The following is a 22,855-nucleotide window of genomic DNA, read 5'->3' on the forward strand; positions in this document are numbered from 1 at the left end:
CACCTTGAACTTTACCTTAAACGTCTCTTTACCAAGCTTTCTCCTGAAACTCCCGAAGACCATCTCCTTCTGGATCGGGCTCTACGCCCTCGCTCACAAGATACCTCTCAACCCAGGGATGTCATTCTCAGAATGCATTACTTCACTGCAAAGGAGGCAGTCATGAGGGAAGCCCGACGTCTTGACTCTATATCCTTTGATAATTCTACCCTACAAATTTTCCAAGACCTCTCTCCGATCACATTAGCCAAACGCAGAGATTTTAGACCCATTACTTCCTTGCTTCGCCAGAATAACATCAAATATCGGTGGGGTTTCCCCTTCCGTATCCTGGTGTGGTATCAGGGAAATATGCTCACTGCTAGATCTTCCGACTAGGGCCAATCTCTGCTCTCTAAACTGGGTATCCACAAGGAACATAGTGATTCTTCTACAACACCTGCACTCCCGCAGAGACCGAAGAAGACTCCTCCCGATTTGGAGTGGTCCACTATCCCCTCCTCACAGGCTTCCTCAATTCCGCCCCCTGTGACTTGATTTTCGACCCTAAGTTTTTCATTTGTTTCATACAGTAATTCTTGGTGATACAATGACCTTCACTGGTCATTATTTTTGCCCGACTAATTGTCTGCACATTCGAAATTTACTATGATATGTTTATCTATGTTATTTCAGGATGCCTTTTCTCGCTGTTTACTATGTTCTTGTAAGTTGGTTTTATTTTAATTTATTTTTAGTTTTATTTACTTTACTTTTTTTTGTATTTTAATTTATTTTTATTTATTTATTTTTTGTTGTGTTTCTTACACTGGGGTGTATATGTCTGTGTTTGTATATGTATGTATATATATATGTCTATCTGCTTTATTTTTTGTTCCTCAGGTTTTGGTTTTGTTTTTCTTTTCTCTTTTTTTCTTTTTCTCTTCTCTTTCTCTTCCCTTTATTATTCTGCTCCGCTTGCCCTTTTGTATTGTTTTCTTTCTAATTTTTTCTCCTCAGGCTTCCCAAGAGGGATAGATCTATGATCTGTCCTTACCTTCACTCTGATGGGGTTTTTTAATGCCTCGCCACGCCCCTCCCGGGCTCTCAGCCCCCTAGCTGACCTAGGTGTCCCCCAGACACGTAGTATCCTTCCCCTTTGTGAGCGCCACCGGTCCTGGCCTATTCTGCCAGCTGACCAACCAATCCCTCCCTTTTCCCCTTTGTCTTTCCTTACTTTTTTCCCTTATGATCACGACATGTCCTGGTCTCTATTTTTTATATTTTTGCATGTTGCCCTTGCCGGTTGCCCATGGGTCTCCGTGTTCTCTCTTTTAATGTAAAAGGGCTCAACAGCCCCCAAAAGCGTGGGAAACTTTTTACTACCCTTAAGCTTTATAAAGCCGATCTGGTTTTCATTCAAGAAACCCACTTTTTATATAATTCTCACCCCGAATTACGCTGTAAGCCATATCCAGATACTTATCATGCCTGTGATCACAACGCTAAAAACGGGGTGTAGCGATTTTATTTGCTCGCCATCTCACTTTTGAACTTATTGACACCCATGTTGATAAAGAAGGCCGTTTCCTTGTATTGGTTGGGAAGCTTAACAATACTTTATGTACATTAGTAAATATTTATGCCCCCAATCAACACCAAAATTTATTTTTTGCCAAATTAGACTCTCTTCTTACTCGAGTGCGTCAAGGGGAACTTATTGTTGCTGGCGATTTTAATGCTGTTCTAAGCCCCACTTTGGACCGTTCTGCTCCTGCAGCCTCAGCCTCTTCCTCATCGGCTTCCCAGCATTCTAAGTCTTTCCTCCGTCTCATGAAGTCTCAGCTCCTGTGTGATTCTTGGAGAGTGAAAGAACCTTCCGCTCGCGATTATACATTATTTTCTTCACCCCACAACTCATACTCCCGTATTGATATGATCCTGCTCAGTCCCGAGCTTGCTCTCAATCTCCGCTCGGCCCTTATCCACCCGCTTATTTGGTCTGACCATTCCCCTATTTCCTGTGATATTTCGGGATTACTCTCTCGTCCCCGCCTATGACGTGGTATCTAAATTACTCCCTCCTACATAGCCCTGAGATAATATCCCGACTACGGGCACAAATCTCTGATTATTTTGCTCTAAATGATACTTCAGGTATCTCCAGATCTACCCTATGGGTAGCACATAAAGCAGTCTTGATGGGACATTTGATTAGCATGGCCTCCCAAAACAAAAGAGAATCTCTCACCCAGATTAATAATCTTTCCATGAAACTTCAAACTCTGGAATCACAACATAAACTATCTCCTGATCCTACTATCCTGTCGGAACTCCAAACGACTAAATCCGAATTGGATTTGCTTCTCTCCAAACGGGTGGCAAAACATCTTAAATGGCTCCGCCAATCCTTTTATGAGAAAGGGGATAAAGCAGAAATTCTTGCATCTCGTCTTCGATCTGCTAGGACTCATAAAAATATTATTTCGATCCGTGACTCTCACCACCAACTGGTTTATGATCCTGCGGCTATTAGATCTGCCTTTCAATCTTACTTCTCTGATCTGTATAACCTCCCTCCCCCAGCCACTTCATCTCCTCTATCTCAGTCTAACTTGATTTCTGATTTTCTTGCTAGCTCCAATTTGCCCAAGTTATCTTCTACCGCTATAGAACTCCTTAACTCCGAGATATCAGTTGAGATTGAACATACTATAAAATCTCAAAAAAACGGAAAATCCCCAGGCCCAGATGGATGTACGGCGGCATACTACAAAAATTTTTCAGATTTACTCGTTCCCCATCTTTATACTCTTTTTAATAAGGTTCTTCAGGGTGATCCTTTCCCTTCAGAAATGCTGGAAGCCAGAATTGTGGTGATTCCCAAGGAAGGCAAAGACCCACTTAACTGTGCTATCTACAGGCCTATCTCCCTCCTTAATTTGGATTTGAAAATATTTGCTAAAATCCTTGCGAATCGCCTGGACCCATTCCTCTCCTCCCTGATTCACTACGATCAAGTGGGCTTTATACCGGGGCGCCAGGCGAGGGATAACACCAGACGCGCTATTGATCTTTTTCATATTTCAAATTCCAGGAGATCCCCTACCATTTTACTCTCTCTAGATGCTGAAAAAGCATTTGATAGGATCTCCTGGGATTTTATGAAAGCTGCTCTCGAAGCTTATGGCGTGTCTGGTGACTTTCTCACTGGCCTTCTGGCACTATACTCTACCCCCTCTGCTACGGTCCTGATTAATGGTACTCCCTCAGGCCCAGTCAATATTAGCAACGGTACGAGGCAGGGCTGCCCCTTATGTCCCCTGGTGTTCGCCCTCATAATTGAACCGCTGGCCTCCCATATTAGATCCCATCCTGATATTCGGGGGGTTCAAGTGGGCGCTTTGGAGCCTAAGATCTCTCTTTTCGCAGACGATATTCTTTTATTCCTGACCCAACCGGTAATCTCTCTCCCCAACCTTTTTTCTGTTCTTCGGTTCTATAGCACTGTCTCTGGGTATAAAATCAACTACTCCAAATCAGAGGCCATGCTTCTCCATGTTTCCCCACAGGATGCTGAAAACCTACAAACTAATTTTAATTTTAAGTGGCAACCCAAAAAGATCAAGTACTTGGGGATATACTTATCTTCCCACTATGACTCTCTGTATCGTGAAAATTTTTCACCTCTAAAATGCACGCCGATTTAAATTCCTGGAGTCGTCTTATAATCTAGTGGTTGGGTAGGATCATAGCTGTCAAAATGAATGTTATACCAAAATGGCTTTATCTTTTTCAGACTCTCCCCGTAACTGTTCCCGCTGTTTTTCTAAGTAATATTCAAAAAGCCCTGATTCGTTTTGTTTGGAATCACAGACCCCCGAGGATTGCGGCTAAAATTTTGGAAAGGTCGGTTGTAAGAGGTGGGAGGGAGAGGTCTTCCTAATATTAAACTTTATTACCTCGCCTCCCATTTCTCCCATATTGTTACCTCATACTCTCCTCCCGGTTCTACTTCATGGTTGGATATTGAATCTGCCTATATTACTCTCCCAGACTTAACTTCCTTATGGGGAACACTACCCGCACGCCGACCTTCCGCATACAAATTGCTCCCTACTATTAAATTTGACCTCAGACTCTGGGGTCTCTACTCAAACAAAATGAATCTTTCTTCTCCGGTATCTCCTCTAACTCCTATCTGGTATAACCCCCTGTTCCCTCCTGGTTCCTCTACTTTGAGGTCCCACAGGTGGATTAATGCAGGCCTTAGGTTCCCCACGGACTTTTCTGACCAGGGTCATTGGTTATCCCTACCAATGTTACAACTAAAACTTCCATCCCAGACGCTTAACCCATTCGAATTTTTTCAAATTCGCCATTTTTTACAATCATTACCTCCACTAGCTGTCCTCCGTGCCTTTACTCCTTTTGAAAATCTCTGTAGACACTTCCCCTTATCTAAAGGTCTAATTTCCCAGATTTATGCTCTTCTTTTGGACGCTACCCTTCCCTCTCTTAGCTCCCATGAGAATGCTTGGGAGCGAGACCTTGGCTCTCCTCCAGATGCTGAGGCCTGGGACGACATGAGACTGGGAATAGCCAAAAGTTCTATTGCAACCAAAATTAAGGAAAATGCATATAAAATTTATTACAGGTGGTACTATACTCCTGAGAAACTTCATAAAATGTTCCCATCCTCCTCACCCGATTGTTGGCGGAGCTGTGGCTGCAGGGGTACTATGGTCCATATCTGATGGACCTGTCCAATTATTGTTCCCTTCTGGGACTCTTTCCATAATCTACTAAACTCCCTCCTGGAGGCTCCGATCTCAAAAGATCCTTGGATATTCTTATTGTGTTACCCACCCCCGAATATTGATAAATTTTCCAAAAAGTTAGTTGCGCACATATTAGCAGCAGCAAAGTCTCTTATTGCTCTAAATTGGAAAAAGACCTCCCCTCCACTCCTTTCTGTACTTAAGAGTCAGATTTGGCATGTTGCGACCATGGAGGAGATAACTTATTACCTCCATGATCGAGGGCATGCTTTTTCTCAAGTTTGGGCTCCCTGGCTGCTCGCTGAGCGCAGTCCCCCTTCTCCTTCCGCACACTTGGTGCATGGACCCATGGGCAACGGCTGAGATTTATCCTCCGGACAATGTCTGATACGTATTAATTTCTAGATGATAAGTCGTGTCCCCCCCCCCCCCCTCATTTCTCCCTTCCTCCTGTCCTCTATTTATCCCCCCCTTTTTCTTACCAAGCATTTTTGGAATAGTTTTGTTTGTCTATTATTGTTGGAAATATGGTCTGTATTGGGTTTCTTGTGACCCTGTATTTGTTCTCCTTTTTGTGTTACATTGTATTCTATTTGACCATTTAAAATAAAGAATTATAAAAAAAATAAAGTGATACCCACAAGTGTTTATAATATGTATTTTTAAAGTATGTTATATTTAAATAACTAATATGTTAAGAAAAAATCCAACATTTTTCTTTCGTGTGTTATTGCAGGAAGATTTATTTCAACAACCGGGGTTAAGATCTGAATTTGAAGCAATAAGAGACAGTTTAGATACTGGACTTCCAGAATCTCTCCGTATCCTTTAAGTATTCGAATGTTTGACCATACACCATTACCTCTGTAAGACATTTTATGTTGCCTATACTTTAGGCATACTGTGCTCTGTGCTTTTATACAGCGCATTAAATTCAGATGTGGCCTCTAACTTTGTTGCCTACAGTAGAGGAAAGGTTATGCTTTATTACAATCTTCCTAATAAAGTTATGGCAGACTAAAGATCATTTTATAATGCTGTAATTTATAGATTGAATAATATTTCCTTCTGTAAATGCATAAGAATATTTGTAGTCATGTTTATGGAATACAAAATGGATATTCCACTGTTGAAATCTAATTTAATGAATGGTTGGTACTTGGGGTAGGTTGAGCTTTATTCAAATGAGCCCATTTGGCTCCAAGAACCGATCAGCATTCACCTTGATGTGTGCTGGCAAGACCATTGAGGCACAGCAGTGGAAACCATTTTTTCTTCTTCGGGGTCCATCGGGCGTGGAGACAATGGGGTGTAGGTGGGACTTGGAGGATCGGACACCAACAGCAAAGCTTTTTAATCCCGGGATGCTCCTGTTCTTCCCACTATACCCCGCTCACAGCCTGAGGGCAACTCACTGTTTTTAACAGTGGGGCTGCTATTAAGCAGCCCAAGCTTATTTTTTTGATTTACTTTTATTGTTATTTATTCTACTATTGAGCTGCAGTGCAAGAAGGTTCTTTGGACGTCTGCACTGCTGCCCCATCTGTGGCGCCGTGACACCAGCCCTGGGTTAGGTACTCCCGGTGGGGCTCCAAGGCTCTCCGGACCCCAGACTGCAGCAGGGACTCAAGGGGACAGGTAAGGCGGATCCCAGCTGACTGGGACCCGAGTCTATGCGCAGTCTTGCCTCCGGTCTCAGGTGACAGACCGGAGGCACTGATGTGGGCACCAGTTCATCCGTGACTCCACTAGACCACCAGGGCATTACAAGCACTGTCGCAGGGCACAGGTGGTTAATGTCAGCATAGGGGAGAAGGCGCTCACCCTGCAGCCCCTCCCTCAGCTCAGGGCACCATTCTACTGCGATCTTGCTGCTCCCAGAGCTGCTCCTCCCTCACCATCCGCCCCCTCTTAGACTCACGGCAGTCATTTTCTGCATGCAGGTCTCCGGGAACGCTGGGTCCAGTTTCCTTATATACCTCTCCCAGGGGCCAGGTTTATACAGCGCTATAACCTACCACCAACTGCGGTCTGTGTAGTCTATTTTAGTGCCCACTGCAGTTATATTCTGCATTTGTATGTGACTTGTACTAGTGCTGCTGTCTGTTTTCATTTTTTCCTATTACTGTCAGCTTATACCTTTCCCTTTATTCTACTGTAAACCCTGGCATACTAAGGTTCATTGTACCTCACATCTCCCTATATTTGTGAGGGCTATCACATACTATTTATCGCTGTTGCGGACTACACTGTGCCATATTAGACATACATCTGGGTTGCTCACTGCACTGTGTCAGATTGTGTGTTACATTATTCTTGCAGCTATGTCAGGCAGGGGCAAGAGTAACAAGCAACCTGCTGCTCCGACTCTGGTGTCTTGTAAGTCCTGCTCAGCAGGCTTAGCTTCAGAGGATCTCATTCAGGATGGTCTGTGTGCATCTTGTTATACTGGCCCATCAGCCCAGGTGCTGGCAAAAATTGCGGACCTCCAAATGGTCCCTGTGGTAGCTCCCCCTATGGGATGGCCACAGCAGGTACTCCCTGCAAATCCTTTGCCTCCCCCATGGGAAGATGTACTTTCTACCTCAGTGCAGAGTCTAGCAGCAACCTCTACAGCCCTTCAACAAATGCTGCAAAAGGAGAGACCTTTACCTAGTAAACCTACTAAGTGTGCTGTGTTATCTTTCAAGTCGACCCAGCTATCAGATTCTGAATTATCATCTGGGGAGGCAGAAGATGCAGACCTCTCTCACTCTGACTCCCCCTAGGGAGAGGAGAAGCCCCCCTCTAAATTGAATAAACCTGCACTTGTTAGAACTGTAAAATCTATTCTTAAAATAGAAGAGACAGAACCTGCTCCTAAGGCAAAAGAGACACTATTTAAGCAACAGAAGGTAGTTTTACCAGAGTTTCCTCACTCTGATCAGCTATGTGATCATATGAGTGAGGCATGGAATATGCCCAGTAAAAGATTTCAGCTTCCTAAATGTTCAAGTTCCTTTTACCCTCTTCCCACTACGGATTGCACTAAATGGGAAGTTCTGCTCCACAGGAGGTTTCTGTCCTCCCTGAGCTCGCCTTAGGACACCTGCGTTACGGTTTGACAGGTGTACCGCCCCAGTCAAACTCCCCACCTGCCACTTTCCCAGCAGTGGATTCCCACGTGACACCTCTGGTTAAGAATGCTATCCTACTATCCATACTGCAATGTCCTTAAAGAAGACTACGGATAGAAGGATTGACGCTTGGCTAAAATCTATATACTCTCTTACAGGAACTATTACTCGTTCTGCCAGGGCTACGACCTGGGTGGCAAAAGCCATTGAGAGTTGGACAGAGGCCCTAGAAGAGACATTTCCCTCTGATGCTTCGAGGGAACAGCTGTCTTACATTAGCGATGCAGCCTCCTATTTGGGTGAAGCAGCTCTGGTTACAGCTCTCCTAGCTTCCAAGGCATCTGCCACTTCTGTAGTAGCCCGCCATATTGTTTGGCTCCGCTCCTGGAAGGCAAATTCGGACTCTAAAAAGGCATTGGAGTCTCTGCCTTATTCTGGGGATATCCTGTTTGGCCCAGAATTGGACAAAATTGTGACTACCTTAGCAGCTTCCAACACGGCATGTCATCTTTTCGTCCTCAAGGAAAAGCTAAAGGTCAATCCTTTCCAAGGCATCTGGTATCAACTAAGGCCTCCAAGCCTAGGACCAAACAGACCTGGGCTACTAGACGTCCACCTACCAAGCCTGAGGACAAGCCTTTAGCCTGACGGGGCATGCCTCTCTCTGGGGGTTCCCAGGGTGGGAGGCCGACTTCTTCAATTCACCCAGTTCTAGCTTCAGACCACATCAGATGCCTGGGTAAGAGAAGTGGTCTCCAACGGATATGCCCTCTCCTTCCTGAGGCGACACCCCCAGTAGTTATTTTTCACAGGTCCTCCATTGGACCCAAGCAAGGCCTTGCTGCTCCAAAAGGTAATTCGGTTCTTACTGCTTTCAGGAGTAATAATTCCAGTCCCCTTCTCACAGAGAGGGAAGGGCTATAATTATACTCTTTTCTTGGTTTAGAAGAACAATGGGTCTCATCAGCCTATCCTAAACTTCAAGTCTCTGAACAAGTTTATCAGAGTGCCCAGGTTTCGTATGGAAACCCTCCACTCTATTGTCCTGGCTATGGAGCCTGGGGACTTTGTGGTGTCTCTGGACATTCAGGACGCTTACCTACCTATACCTTACCTATAGCGCCTTCTCATCAACAATATCTCGTTTGCTGTACTACAGCAACAATACCAATTTCAATCCTTTTGGCCTTTCAACGGCTCTTCGGGTCTGTTATGGCAGTCTGTCTTCGTCGTCAAGGGATCAGACTGCTCCCATACTTAGACGATCTCTTGCTGTTGGCCAGCTCCCCAGAAATTCTTCACTGCCACCTACAGGTAACGATCTACAAATGCACATCTGGGAGTCCTCCTGGACTCTCAGGTTCAGAGAATCTTCCTAACAGCAGACAAACTCTCGGTGTTACAGCACCGGGTGTGCAGACTACTACACAGTCACTGAATGTCAATTCACTCTGCATTGCAGACCCTGGGATCCATGCTGTCCACCTTCGACCATGGTGGAGTTCATTTTGTTTCACTCCAGGCCCCTACAACACCTGAACCTCTCCAGGTGGAACATGCTGCCCCATCTGCTCAGATCCCAGACGATGGGCCTCTCTCCAGAGGTTTGCCTGTCCCTAGCCTGGTGGCTACAGACATCCCACTTAAACAAGGGATGCCACTTTTGGATACTAAACTGGACACTCCTCACCACGGAAGCAAGCCTCTGTGGATGGGGTGCAGTGACCGGCCAGCAATTCTTCCAAGGCTGCTGGATTTCAGCCAAGGCTATTTTACCAATCAACATCCTGGAACTCCGAGCCATCTACAGAGCTCTCCCTTTGGCTCAGGATATTCTTCAGGGTAGGCCACTACAAGTACAGTCCAAAAACACCACGGCAGTGGCCTACCTCAACCACCAAGGAGGCACTCGAAGTCGGACAGCAATGGCAGAAGTGTCCCATATTCTCACATGGGCTGAATGCCATCTCTGCAGTGTTCATCCCAGGCATTCTCAATTGGGAAGCGGATTTCCTCAGCTGTCACAATGTGCATGCAGGAGAGTGGTCTTTCAGCTCCTGGAGGACAGATGGGGTCTACCAGATGTGGACCTCATGGCCTCAAGACACAACCACAAACTTCCAGTGTATGGAGCCCAGGACAAGGGACCCCCAACGCGGCCTTCATGGATGCATTATCTGTGAGGTGGACTCCCTTTGGCGTAACTCTTCCCTCCAATATCCCTTCTTCCTTGAGTTCTTCGGAAGTTCAAACAGGAAGGGGGCACAGTCCTGTTGGTAGCTGTGGCTTGGCCCAGACGCCATTGGTACTCTGATCTTCAAAGTCTCTCCATAGACGATCCTCTTCAACCACCTCTATGACCAGACATGTTGTCTACATCCGGACCTGGTCCACCTTTCTTTAACGGCTTGGCTCTTGAGACATCCCTCCTAAGGGCTAAGGGATTTTCTAGCTCTGTGGTCCAGACCATACTCAGAGCATGTAAACCGGCCTTGGCCAGAATTTATCACAGGGTATGGTATACATATTTCCAGTGATGTGCTCCTAGAAACTATGACCTTCAAGTTTTTAAGGTTTTTAGAATACTTGCCTTTCTTCAGGCTGGATTGGATCTTGGACTCCGCATACCATCTCTGAAAGTGCACGTCTCTGCTCTGTCTATTTGGTTTCAGCGCAGAATTGCTCCTCTATCGGATGTTCACACCTTCCTACAAGGTGTTCTACATATACAACCTCCATTTGTCACTCCTGTGGCTCCGTGGGATTTGTTAGTGGTTCTCCACACACTTAAGAAACCCCTGGAATCAGTGAATGTCAAGTGGCTCACTGCAAAGACTCTGTTTCCTCTGGCTGTAGGGTATCGGATTTGGGGGCGCTTTCATGTTGCTCCCCCTTTTTTATCTTTCATTAGGATTTGGCTGTTCTTAGAATGCACCCAGGCTTCCTTCCCAAGGTGGTTTCTTGTTTCCATCTTAATGAGGAAATTCTGGTTCCGGCCTTTCAATCACCAGACCTCTCGGCAGGTGAGGCTTCTTTGGATGTGCCAAGAAAGGTATATAAAAATGCGCTTCAATACAGGATGCAGCTAGAACAATATTAATAGAGGTCACAAACTCTATGTCCACAAGAATACAAATAAAAGCAAAAACGTTCCAGCGCTTCCTTCTAGGCCAATATAGGATATTATTCCCTGTTGTAGATTCTTTTCATGTGAAGATTCTCTTTTTATATGGTGTAATTCTTTTTTTCCACAATGGTTGCCACCAGGCATATATACAAGGTACATATAAAAGAGAAAGATTGGCAATTATAGTGAAGTACAATCTTTTAATATTTAAAATAAATTTAAAACACATTATCAACCAGCACTAAGGGTATAGGCAGCGTACCAGATAGAGAGGTGTATGTGTACACCAGCAAACACATGTGATAACGGGACAGTCCCGGAAAAAGCACCTGCCTTCACATTCACTGATCCGTCCAAATGGCTCTCCACATCTGAACCTGTTCCTTCCCCTTGTTCACCAACGCGTTTCAACCATTCCAGTCTTTACCAAGGTGTGCTGGTTAGGTGGATTTCAAGCCTTCTTATACCCCACACTTCACTGTCATTGGTTGATGCCAGGAAGTGGGGAAAAAAAACATATAACCATAAAGAAAACCAAACTAAACTATTATAGGCACAGTTCATTTACACTACTTTTATCTTTTTAAATAAAGGATAAGAGATCCATATAACCGCCAAGATAAACTGTTAAAAAACTATGCTTCTGGTTTTACATTCCACTTGGAACGCATACAGTGACTTCCGTGTGCTGTCATGTGACGCACCTCGTGACAGGATTCCACCGGCTAGCGCTCACTGCCTTACTGGTATTCCTCTAAATCACTGCCTCTTGCTATTCAGAGACCCGGAAGTATGCGGGTCATCTCGTCATATGACATACCCCGTGACTCGATTCCCCTGGCTGGCGCTCACTGACGCTCTGGGGTTTCTCCGAGTCACCGCCTCCTAGAGTTTGGAGACCCGGAAGTATGCGGATCACCTCAAAGAGAACATACCAAGTCTAGAACACACACTGCTTCACTTGGACCCGGAAGTAGGTGTTTCATTACCAAAAAAAAGTTCCAATTAAACTGGGATTTGTATTTTCAAAGTACTATCCATATGTAAAGTGCCTATAATTTACATTAAATTTAATTACAATCTAAAAATTAGATCAGATTAGATAATACAGAGATAGATGATTAATAAAAATAATACTGCTTAAAAATAGTAAATATAATAAAACAGGTAGGTATAAAAACCGGTCAATAAAAAACTTTTTTAAGAATAATAAATTAGGTATTGAAATTCATGGGAACCATTAATTTCAAAATCATTATTCAGGCCATTAGGCAAATAGGGTTTTTAACTCATAAATAGATTTCATTTCTGTTTTAGCTAAGATGTTATCTATACCCCTTTGTCTCCAGTGGGGTTTTACTTGTTTAATCCCTATTACACTTTTTATGCCTGGTGGCACTCTTTAAAATGATTCGAGAGGGAGTGTTTTTCAAAACATTTTTTATATATTTCTCAGGTGTTCACCCCATCTCTCTTTTAATTGTCTAGTGGTGCGACCAATGTACTGCAAACCACAAGTACATTCTATTAGATAGATACAGTTTCTGCTATTGCATGTAATACAATTTTTGATTTTATATATTGTATTTGATGTATATTCTACTGCTTTACTTTCTTGTTTTAAATGGTTCTTGCACATTAAACATAGTCCACACCTAAAAAACCCTTTGGTTTTGATTCTGTCAGTCTTTGTAACATGTATAGAACTCTTTACAATTTTTGTTCTAAAATTAGGTGCTTTTTTGTAAACAAATTTTGGACGTTCAGGTATAATGGTTTTTATAATTGGATCTTGTTTCAATATATACCAATTTTTTTTTATACTCTCCTCTACCTGTTAATATTGATTATTAAAAGTGGTAATAAAAGAAAGGGAAAAATCACCAGTTTCTTTTGTTTTATTTTTCTCTATCAAAAATTCTTCCCTATCTATATTTATAATTTTTTCTATATGTGGATTTCTCCTTTTCTGGCTATCCTTTACTTAAAAATGTCTGTTTCAGTTCACTAGCCTGATTTTTAAAGACACTTCTATCTGTACAGTTCCTCCTTATGCATCTCATTTGACCTTTAGGTATATTCTTTAACCATGATTTATGATGATTACCTTGCATATCTATATAGGAATTACTGTCAGTGGTTTTACAGTAATTTTTTATATGTATCATATTTCCTTCATTATAGATTACATGATCTAAATAGGTAATTTCCTTTTTACTAGAATTAAAAGTCAACGTTATGTTCAGATCATTGAGTCTTCCTCACCACCTTCCTAGATAAAAAAAAATTTCATCTATGAACCGATGCCATTTCTTAATGCACCCCTGAAATGTATTGTTGGTCCATATAGTTTTCTACTCCCAATACCCCATAAAGAGGTTTGCATATGCGGGTGCAAATTTTTTACCCATCGCTGTTCCTCTTTGTTGAAGATAAAATGTATCATTACACTGGAAGAAATTATTTTTTTAAATAAATAAAATACCTTCCATAATAAAAATCTATTTTGTTTTTATCATCCCATTTTTAATTAAGAAATATTCAACTGCTTCTTTACCTTGAGAGTATGGTTTTTTCTTTTAATCTGGGAAGGTGGTGAGGAAGACTTGAAGGTTTTTTGTGATAATCTGAATATAAATGATCTGAACATAATGTTGACTTTTAATTCTAGCAAAAAGGAAATTAACTTTTTAGATCTTGTAATCTATACTGAAGGAAATATGATACATACAAAAAAATTACTGTAAAACCACCGACAGTAATTCCTATATAGATATGCAAAGTAATCATCATAAATCGTGGTTAAAGAATATACATAAAGGTCAAATGAGACTCATAAGGAGGAACTGTACAGATATAAGTTTCTTTAAATATCAGGCTAGTGAACTGAAACAGAATTTTTTAAGTAAAGGATACCCAGAAAAGGAGATAAATCCACATATAGAAGAAATTATAAATGTAGATAGGGAAGAATTGTTGATAGAGAAAAATAAAACAAAAGAAACTGGTGACTCTTCCCTTTCTTTTACTACCACTTTTAATAATATACATAGGTAGAGGAGAGTATAAAAAAACCATTGGTATATATTGAAACAAGATCCAATTATAAAAACCATTATACCTGAACGTCCAAAATTTGTTTACAAAAAAGCACTTAATTTTAAAACAAAAATTGTAAAGAGTTCTATACCTGTTACAAAGACTGACAGAATCAAAACCAAAGGGTTTTTTAGGTGTGGACTATGTTTAATGTGCAAGAACCATTTAAAACAAGAAAGTAAAGCAGTAGAATATACATCAAATAGCACAAATACAATATATAAAATCAATAATTGTATTACATGCAATAGCAGAAACTGCATCTATCTAATAGAATGTACTTGTGGTTTGCAGTACATTGGTCGCACCACTAGACAATTAAAAGAGAGATGGGGTGAACACCTGAGAAATATTAAAAAATGTTTTGAAAAACACTCCCTCTCGAATCATTTTAAAGAGTGCCACCAGAAGTCTGTTTCAGGAATAAAAAGTGTAATAGGGATTAAACAAGTAAAACCCCACTGGAGATAAAGGGGTATAGATAACATCTTCGCTAAAACAGAAATGAAATCTATTTATGAGTTAAAAACCCTATTTGCCTAATGGCCTGAATAATGATTTTGGAATTAAATGGTTCCTATGAATTTCAATACCTAATTTATTATTCTTAAAAGTTTTTTATTGACCGGTTTTTATACCTACCTGTTTTATTATATTTACTATTTTTAAGCAGTATCATTTTTATTAATCCTCTATCTCTGTATTTTCTAATCTGATCTAATTTTTAGATAGTAATTAAATCGAATGTAAATTATAGGCACTTTACATATGGATATTACTTTGAAAACACAAATCCCAGTTTAATTGGAACTTTATTTTGGTAATGAAACACCTACTTCCGGGTCCAAGTGAAGCAGTGTGTGTTCCAGGCTTGGTATGTTCTCTTTGAGGTGATACGCATACTTCCGGGTCTCCAAACTCTAGGAGGCGGTGACTCGGAGAAACCCCAGAGCGTCAGTGAGCACCAGCGGGGGGAAACGAGTCACGGGGTATGTCATATGACGAGATGACCCGCATACTTCTGGTGCTCTGAATAGTAAGAGGCGGTGATTTAGAGGAACACCAGTATGACACTGAGCGCTAGCCAGTGGAATCCTGTCACGAGGTGCGTCACATGACAGCACCCGGAAGTCACTGTAAGCGTTCCAAGTGGAACGTAAAACCAGAAGCATAGTTTTTTAACACTTTTTCTCGGCGGTTATATGGATCTCTTATCCTTTATTTAAAAAGATAAGAGTAAGTAATGTAAATGAACTGTGCCTATAATAGTATAGTTTGGTTTTTTTTATGGTTATATGTTTTTTTCCCCACTTCCTGGCTTCAACCAATGACAGTGAAGTGTGGGGTATAAGAAGGCTTGAAATCCATCTAACCAGCACACCTTGGTAAAGACTGGAATGGTTGAAACGCGTTGGTGAACAAGGGGAAGGAACAGGTTCAGATGTGGAGAGCCATTTGGACGCATCAGTGAATGTGAAGGCAAGTGCTTTTTCCGGGACTGTCCCCTGTTATCACATGTGTTTGCAGGTGTACACATACACCTCTCTATCTGGTACGCTGCCTATACCCTTAGTGCTGGTGGATACTGTGTTTTAAATTTATTTTAAATATTAAAAGATTGTACTTCACTATATTTGCCAATCTTTCTCTTTTATATGTACCCTGGATATATGCCTGGTGGCAACCATTGTGGAAAAAGAGAAGAATTACACCATATAAAAAGTAAATCTTCATATAAAAAAAAATCTACAAGAGGGAATAATATCCTATATTGGCCTAGAAGGAAGCGCTGGAACTTTTTTGCTTTTATTTGTATTCTTTGGATGTGGTCCATGCTCTGGAGATCTACGTGGACCGTATTCGTTCCATCGGACTCCCTCTTCATCTTATATGGATTCCATAAGAAGGGATGGCCAGCTAACAAACAGACTCTGGCCAAATGGCTTTGCATGACTATCTCACAGGATTAAACTAGACGGGCCTTCCTGTGCCGGCTACAGTATCTGCTCATTGTACTCGCTCTGTGGGCCCCTCGTGGGCAGCCCAGCATGGCACCTCTGCTGAACAGCTATGCAAGGCGGCCACGTGGTCTGTCCACACCTTTCTTAAGTTTTATGCCTTTGATACATTTGCCTCTCAGGATGCTTCCTTCGGGCGCCGGGTTCTCTCAGTTCAGGAGCGTCCCTGCCCTTGAACAACTGCTTTGGGACATCCCAATTGTCTCCCCTGTGGAGCCCTATAAACCATGAAGAATAAAAGGAGAGTTATGGTAAAACTTACCCTTGTTAACTGTCTTTATTCGAAGGCCATGGGGTCCTCAGGGCACCTGCCCTGACGCACCTGGCTTCTATGAGTTTCTTCTCTTGGTCACTTGTTTCCTTCTCATTGTGAGAGTGTGATTCTTCAGTGTACTGTACCAGTGTTTCTTTTCTCCTATCCTGCTCCTGCTTTGGGTTTGTTAACAAAACCGAGTTGCCCTCAGGTTGTGGGCGGGGTATAGGAAGAAGGACCGGAGCATCCTGGCATTGAAAAGCTTTGCTGTTGGTGTCCAGTCCTCCAAGTCCCACCTACACCCTATTGTCTCCCCTGTGGATCCTATGGACTTCAGAGAAACAGAGTTAACAAGGGTAAGTTTTACCATAACTCTCCTTTTTTTTTTCTTCTAATTATTTATTGCATAATTGAACATTATCTGTTATTTGTGTATGGCTATTGTAACATTTATCATTGCTACTCAGAGATTATATTATAGTGTCAAATTGTGTAAACCATTGTGCCCTGTTATTATACCTCTGAAAATGCCATTGTATTACTTCCTTAATGTGTGGGAAGCTGGCAGCAATCATTCTGTTGTTGAGGCCTTACTGCTCTTCTTGGAGGGTCTCCCTGAGCCAGTCATCTGTTACAGCTATTATGACCGATGTTTGGATTGTGCCGGAGATTATAGCAGCAGTAAAGAGGTACTTTTAACATATAGATAAAGACCATAGGATATACAATTTGTCATTGTAAATGTACTGTATATTTAATGGGTTAACAGGAAGAAATAGCCGCTATAAATGAGAGCCTGGAGAGGAAGAATGGGATACCCTTGTGCAGGAGCAGATTGGTCATAGAGTCGGTCTGTTTTTGGGCCATTGAAAACAATTTATTTTTCTTTTTTTTTTGTAATATGGGAGTCTGCCTTGGCATATTAATGGCTGAAGCGAACATGATTTGTTCATGGTGTTAACCCCTCACCAGGGACCAGCCACCTATGGCTGTGCTTCGCAGATCAGCCGACCCCTTCCTGATCCACTACTCACTCTCCTTTGACTCCCTGCTGGTGACATCAGGTGCTGGAAAGTAAGTGAGGATAGCGGCCCAGGCAGTGTCTCAAAGCCAGGGACACACACATACCATTTCCTGACGCTGTTTGAGTGCCTCTGTGGAATTCAGGGGTGTGCATGCACCTGGAGGGCTGCTGTTTGGGGGCAGTGTGGGGTGTTTACTCATCTGGGGGGCTGTAGCATCTTTCATTGCATTGTATTATAGGCTCCTGGCAGTACGCCAGGGTATATAGGCAGGCAGACTGAAAGTATGGTAAGGTATATCCTGGCAGTGTATGTGTTCCCCTCTCTGCCCTTACAGGACTTGGTGCCAACTCCTATAGTGTCTGCAAACGTGTGCACAAGTTGCGACTCTTGTTGTTAGTGCAACTGTAAACAGCCCCATGGGCACTCACTGCTGAGGGGGTAGCTATACTTGGGTCAGCCCCCCCGGGCACTCACTGCTGAGGAGGTACCTATACTACATTCAGCCCCCTGGGCACACACTGGTAAAGGTTGACCTACACTGGGGCCAGCCTCCTGGGCACTCACTGCTACAGGGGGTACCTGCCTGCACATGGGCGCCAGCCCCCTGGGCACTCACTGCTACAGGGGGTACCTACAATGGGGCCAGCACACTGAACACTAACTGCTGAGGGGGGTACATACACTGCGCTTAGCACCTTGGGCACCTATACTGGGTGAAGCCCCCTGAGCACTCACTGTTGAGAAGGTAACTAAACTGGGGTTAGGTCCCTGTACACTCACTGCTGAGGGCATGGGCGGATTGGCCATAGCTTCATTAATTCCCAGTGTGCTGCTTTGTGTTTTTATTTTGTAGTTACTGTAAATAATATTTTTACGCTGCCCAGTGGTGTAACTCCTCTGTGTGCAGCCATTCAAATAGGCTTCATAACACAGTCTGCACTTAATGTGTAAATGTCTCTGCCCCCTCCGGGCACCCCAGCTGAAGTTCCACCACTTGCCCAGCCCCCTTTGAGAATAAGTTGCTGAAACAGCCTTGCTTCTCCTAACCATGGCTGACAGGCAAGGCTGCATTAAGGGCTACATGGGCCTGAGGCTGTAAATGTTCAATGGCCTATATTGAGAAGGGGAGAATCTGTTACCAGTGCCATGTGGGTGTGGCCACCCCTACACTCTCAGCACCACTGTCTCCCTAAAAATAGAATAATTGCAGAATTTTGTGACAAAAATAGAAATACAATTGTAATAGTTAATATTTATGGCCGACTATTTGATGCTACAGCTCATCACCATGCTACCATGATGATAGCCCTATTTTCATGTGGAGGCCTGGAGCTGTAGCTCTATTCACCCCATTGTTAATCTGGCCCTTCTGACAGGAGGAGAAGAACCGCCCCAAGTCCAGCAGCTGGGAAACTCCCTCACAGAGAGGAAAGCCATCTCTTTTCGGTTACTAACCAGCAAGAGGTTTCACCTCTGGGCAAATAACAGAGTGGGTCCCAGCCAACAAGACCTTGCCTCCTCAACATTTAATTGACTCCTCTCTCATAAATGGGGTGAGGGAAATATTACATAAACATCCAAACATACAGTGCACATATGAAGATCCTTTTATCAAACTAACAGAAACACGCACTTTTTAGATTGCCAGCAATCACAATACAATTGTGATTAAATCAACTCTGGAATACTTACTTTGGCATTCTAATACTCTAGTCTGCAGAATACTAACTTTAACAAGTGGCAGGTTATGAGAAAACATATCTCTATATAATAACTTAAACCAAAATACTGGCTAATTTTGCTAAACTATAGGAAACTTACTTAAAATATTATGTAGATTAGAATAACTATGCACACTAAAACAGCAGGGCAGATTGGTCGTAGGTTTCACTGGTAGATGTATGTTATTTGTTTTGTCCAATATGTAACAGGAATTGGGTAACAAGGGTCCCAAGTCCACAGACACTCAAGCATGGTGATCTCCACACAGTCTGTTGGACACGTGCTATGGCCAGAGTGTTGTTCCATGAGTTTGTCATCCAGAAGTGATCAAGCTACAAGTTTGGGGTGCTATGTACATTATGATGTACTGTATGGCATAACCTTGATGCTGAATGTACTGTATGACATTCAATAGAATGCTGTCTGTATAGTATGACAGTCACTGGGATGCTGTCAGTAATGTATGGTGATCATAGGAATCAGACTTTGCTGTATGGTGGTAACTAGGATGCTGTTGTGCTAACCAAGCTTGTTTCTGTGGTGGTGACTGTGATGCTCTCTGTACTGTATGATGAACAGTGAGTAGGCAGGTAGTATTAGTAGTGTCCGAATGGAGCTCTTGGTATGGTTATAATATTTCGGCTGGAAAGGTAGTGGTCCAGCTCCATGCAGGAAGTCGCTTCACTTGGAGAGGCGCTGGCTGTTACAAACTGCAGATCTGCACTATTTTCCAGAGTCCCACAGGGGGGCAGATGGCTCAGCGCTGTATACTGGATCTGTAACTCACAGCATGTCAGCAGGAGGTGTAACAGACCAGAGACCGTAAGATGTAGTGGATTTCTGGTCTCTTTTTTGCGGTTAATTTCGGCACCGGCTGGATTGTGATGTATGTATAACTCAGTGTTGCCAACGGGTCACCTCACAATGCCAGATTGATGTTAAAAAAAAGTCAACACGTTTCGTTCTATACACAATGGGAACTTTTTCAAGACTAGTAACAAGTTGTCCACATACTGAATTTATGCACTGCAGGATCTCCGCCCCCAAAGTGCTCTGATTAATTGATCTGTCACACATGATTATACTTGTCTTGTTAGTTAAAAAGTAGCATAAAACAAACTAAAATAATAGAAAATAATTACATATACACCATAATAATAATAGTTTTTTACTAATAATTGAGCCTTGAAAATAACTATAGGTAAGTAAAAAAAAATCAAACGATAGCATGCAACAAGTGCATCAATTAGGCTGAGGTTGCCAAGTTTGATACATATTAACATAGCAAAAGGAATACAAGAACATTTTTGCCTAGCATAGTTATAGGTCACCTCAGTCATTACCATCACTGATATCTCAAATGAATTTATTGTACTTTTTTTATTATATTAAGCAGGGAGCAAGGGAAAGGGGGAAAGAACGTACACAGGTAGCTGATACTTCATTATACATCTCTGACAATGAGATAAATGACAAAAAGAATATCTCACTAAAGTTACAAAGTATAGATGGGGTGGGGGCAGTAGAAATAGTTAATTGACACAGCGATTGTGCTGATTAGCACTGTAGTGGCAGTAGTGGAGTCACCCCACTATTGTTGTATTGGTCATATCGGATGAATAATTTGCTTTATCATTTCTAAATTAAAAACTGCAGATAAAATTGAGGCAGGTGACTGAAGGAGTAAGGGTGATAGGCCAAAATCTGTTATATAGTCCTTACCTTAAGATGTTATTCAGATTCTTTTTCTGAAGATGTTGCTGTTCAGGACCTTATTGGAAGATATAATCCAAAGTTCATATCAGTAGTCGTTATCTAGTCGCCTAAATTAAGCAGGAGCTACTCAGAGAGAATCAAGGTAGGACAAAATGTCACCACAAAAAGGCTGCCAGTAGCTGGGCAACCTTTATATAGGACTGTGACCTGCATTGTGACATCACAATGCATGCAGGCAGCAGCTAGAGATGGCTGTAGTTTGGATCAGATCTGGGCCCAGATGCCCTGCAGCAGCATTCTGGTGAGAATAGAAAACCCGGGGCTCAGGAGATGGCAGTGGGCCCAGAGGCGGCCTGGGCCCCAATAGCAGCTGCACCTACTATAGCTTCGCCCTTGACTGGGATTCTGTTTTTGCTGTATGGCAGGCACAAAGATGCTCTCTGTATTGTATGGCTGTCAAATTGGCTGTTTGCTAGCACCACTTATGTTTGTGTTGGGGCTTCTACAGTTTAAATTTGAATGGGGCCACTCAGATTTTTTTTCCAGGGCCATTTTCAGTTCCCAATCCACCACTGCCCTTGTGTGATCGTAACTGGAAAAAAAAAGCAATAAACAAGCTTACACTTACAATAAAGGAAATTTAAATTTCCCATCAATGCTCTTTTTTTTAGCAACAACCTGTCCTTGAATTTGTGCACTAACCTCTGGAATTCCCTTTTGAGTTTTTGTCATGCTGAGGTCATATGATCACTATTAGTTACGAGTTTTGTGTAGTAATGTAAGGTGTCATGTTAACCATTGCAATCAATCAGATGTTTGATTAAAATTTTTACACTGTCCTAGAAAAATACAGTTCAATTTGGAATCTGATTGACTGCTATGGGCACAACCACATAAAATACCCAATAGGTGAACTCTGAGGCAACAGATTTGCTTCTAGGACTGATTGAACTGACATTGTCTTCACTCAATGCTTTCCAACTCCAAGCACACTTTTTAAAAATTCGTTGTAGTTTTTTTTTTTAGCCACATGCAGGAACATGGGAATCACTCACAGGATTATAATATATGCATGTTTGTATTACAGTTTCTATAAAAGTATAAGGGGATACATATTCAGCACATCTTGGTGCATCATTAGTGTAACACAAAATAATGATGCATTTTATTTGTGAGATTTGCCTCCATTTTTATACACACTCTATAACATGTTTCTTCCTGGCTTGCAGAATATTTATGTTTTATGTAAGAATATCCAATCTTGAAGGATGAGGCCAACTCTTCAAATTGCCCGTGGTCTAAAAATATATTTTTGGTTATCAAGTCAAGCGTCAATGATGTTGACAGCGTCAAATGGCTTCCCCGAGGTCTTACATGTGCCAGGTCCGTAACTAGGGGTGTGCGAGCGGTATCGCCCCATAGGTGATGGTGCAGTTGCTGCCCCAGTGACACCTGTATTTGGCCTGCAGGTGACCTGCAACCAGAAGAGCTACCTAGCGCATGCTTACGACGCACTCAGCTTCCTTGCCCTGATCCCCATTTTGTGATGTCACATGTGGGCCAGCCCAGTGGGCATTGGTGGTATGCTCCTCTCTCCCATCCTACTGCAACAGACTCTCTGAAAAAAAATAAAATGGGTTGGTAGAAGTGGAATACTTTGGCAGACATTGCAGAATTGATGTTTCCTGACTAGACAGGAGGTATTAAATCGGTGCCAAGTGTACACAAGGTAGTAAAGAACTATTGGACCTTGTGGACATTATACCCTAGTAAAATATACTTTTGAGTGATTATAATGTCCGATGTCTCCAAAAACAGATTTTTTTTTTTCCATATTGGGCTGAATGTCAAAATACTTGAATTTGGGGTTGTGAAAAAAAAATCCCCGATAAATAGGTGGTTAACGGGTGGACCGACCCTGTAATGCACAAATCTATGAACTTTTCACGGATTCTCTGCATCAACGCCCATTAACACATCAATTTAACGAGCATTAACAAAGGTGTCAGGTGAAAAAGG

The 22,855-nt window shown here is 42.3% G+C and overlaps 1 protein-coding gene and 1 long non-coding RNA gene across 3 annotated transcripts in view; one reads left to right on the forward strand and one right to left on the reverse strand.

The window, feature by feature from the left end:
* LOC148542923 (uncharacterized) overlaps positions 1-22,855 on the reverse strand; it is a 231,071-nt gene that overhangs the window by 178,998 nt on the left and 29,218 nt on the right. The window contains exon 3 of the long non-coding RNA XR_015875048.1: positions 20,843-22,454. This is a non-coding gene — a long non-coding RNA (uncharacterized LOC148542923). The remainder of the gene's footprint in view (positions 1-20,842; positions 22,455-22,855) is intronic.
* Positions 1-22,855, forward strand: part of INPP5B (inositol polyphosphate-5-phosphatase B) — a 179,305-nt gene that overhangs the window by 148,686 nt on the left and 7,764 nt on the right. For both annotated transcript variants that reach the window (XM_088462293.1, XM_088462292.1), the window contains 2 exons: positions 5,497-5,581; positions 16,935-17,062. In XM_088462293.1, the coding sequence (XP_088318419.1) occupies positions 5,497-5,581; positions 16,935-17,062 (213 nt within the window). The remainder of the gene's footprint in view (positions 1-5,496; positions 5,582-16,934; positions 17,063-22,855) is intronic.

Source organism: Taudactylus pleione, unplaced genomic scaffold, assembly GCF_031769625.1.
Source record: "Taudactylus pleione unplaced genomic scaffold, aTauple2 ptg000007l, whole genome shotgun sequence".
Lineage (NCBI taxonomy): Eukaryota > Metazoa > Chordata > Amphibia > Anura > Myobatrachidae > Taudactylus > Taudactylus pleione.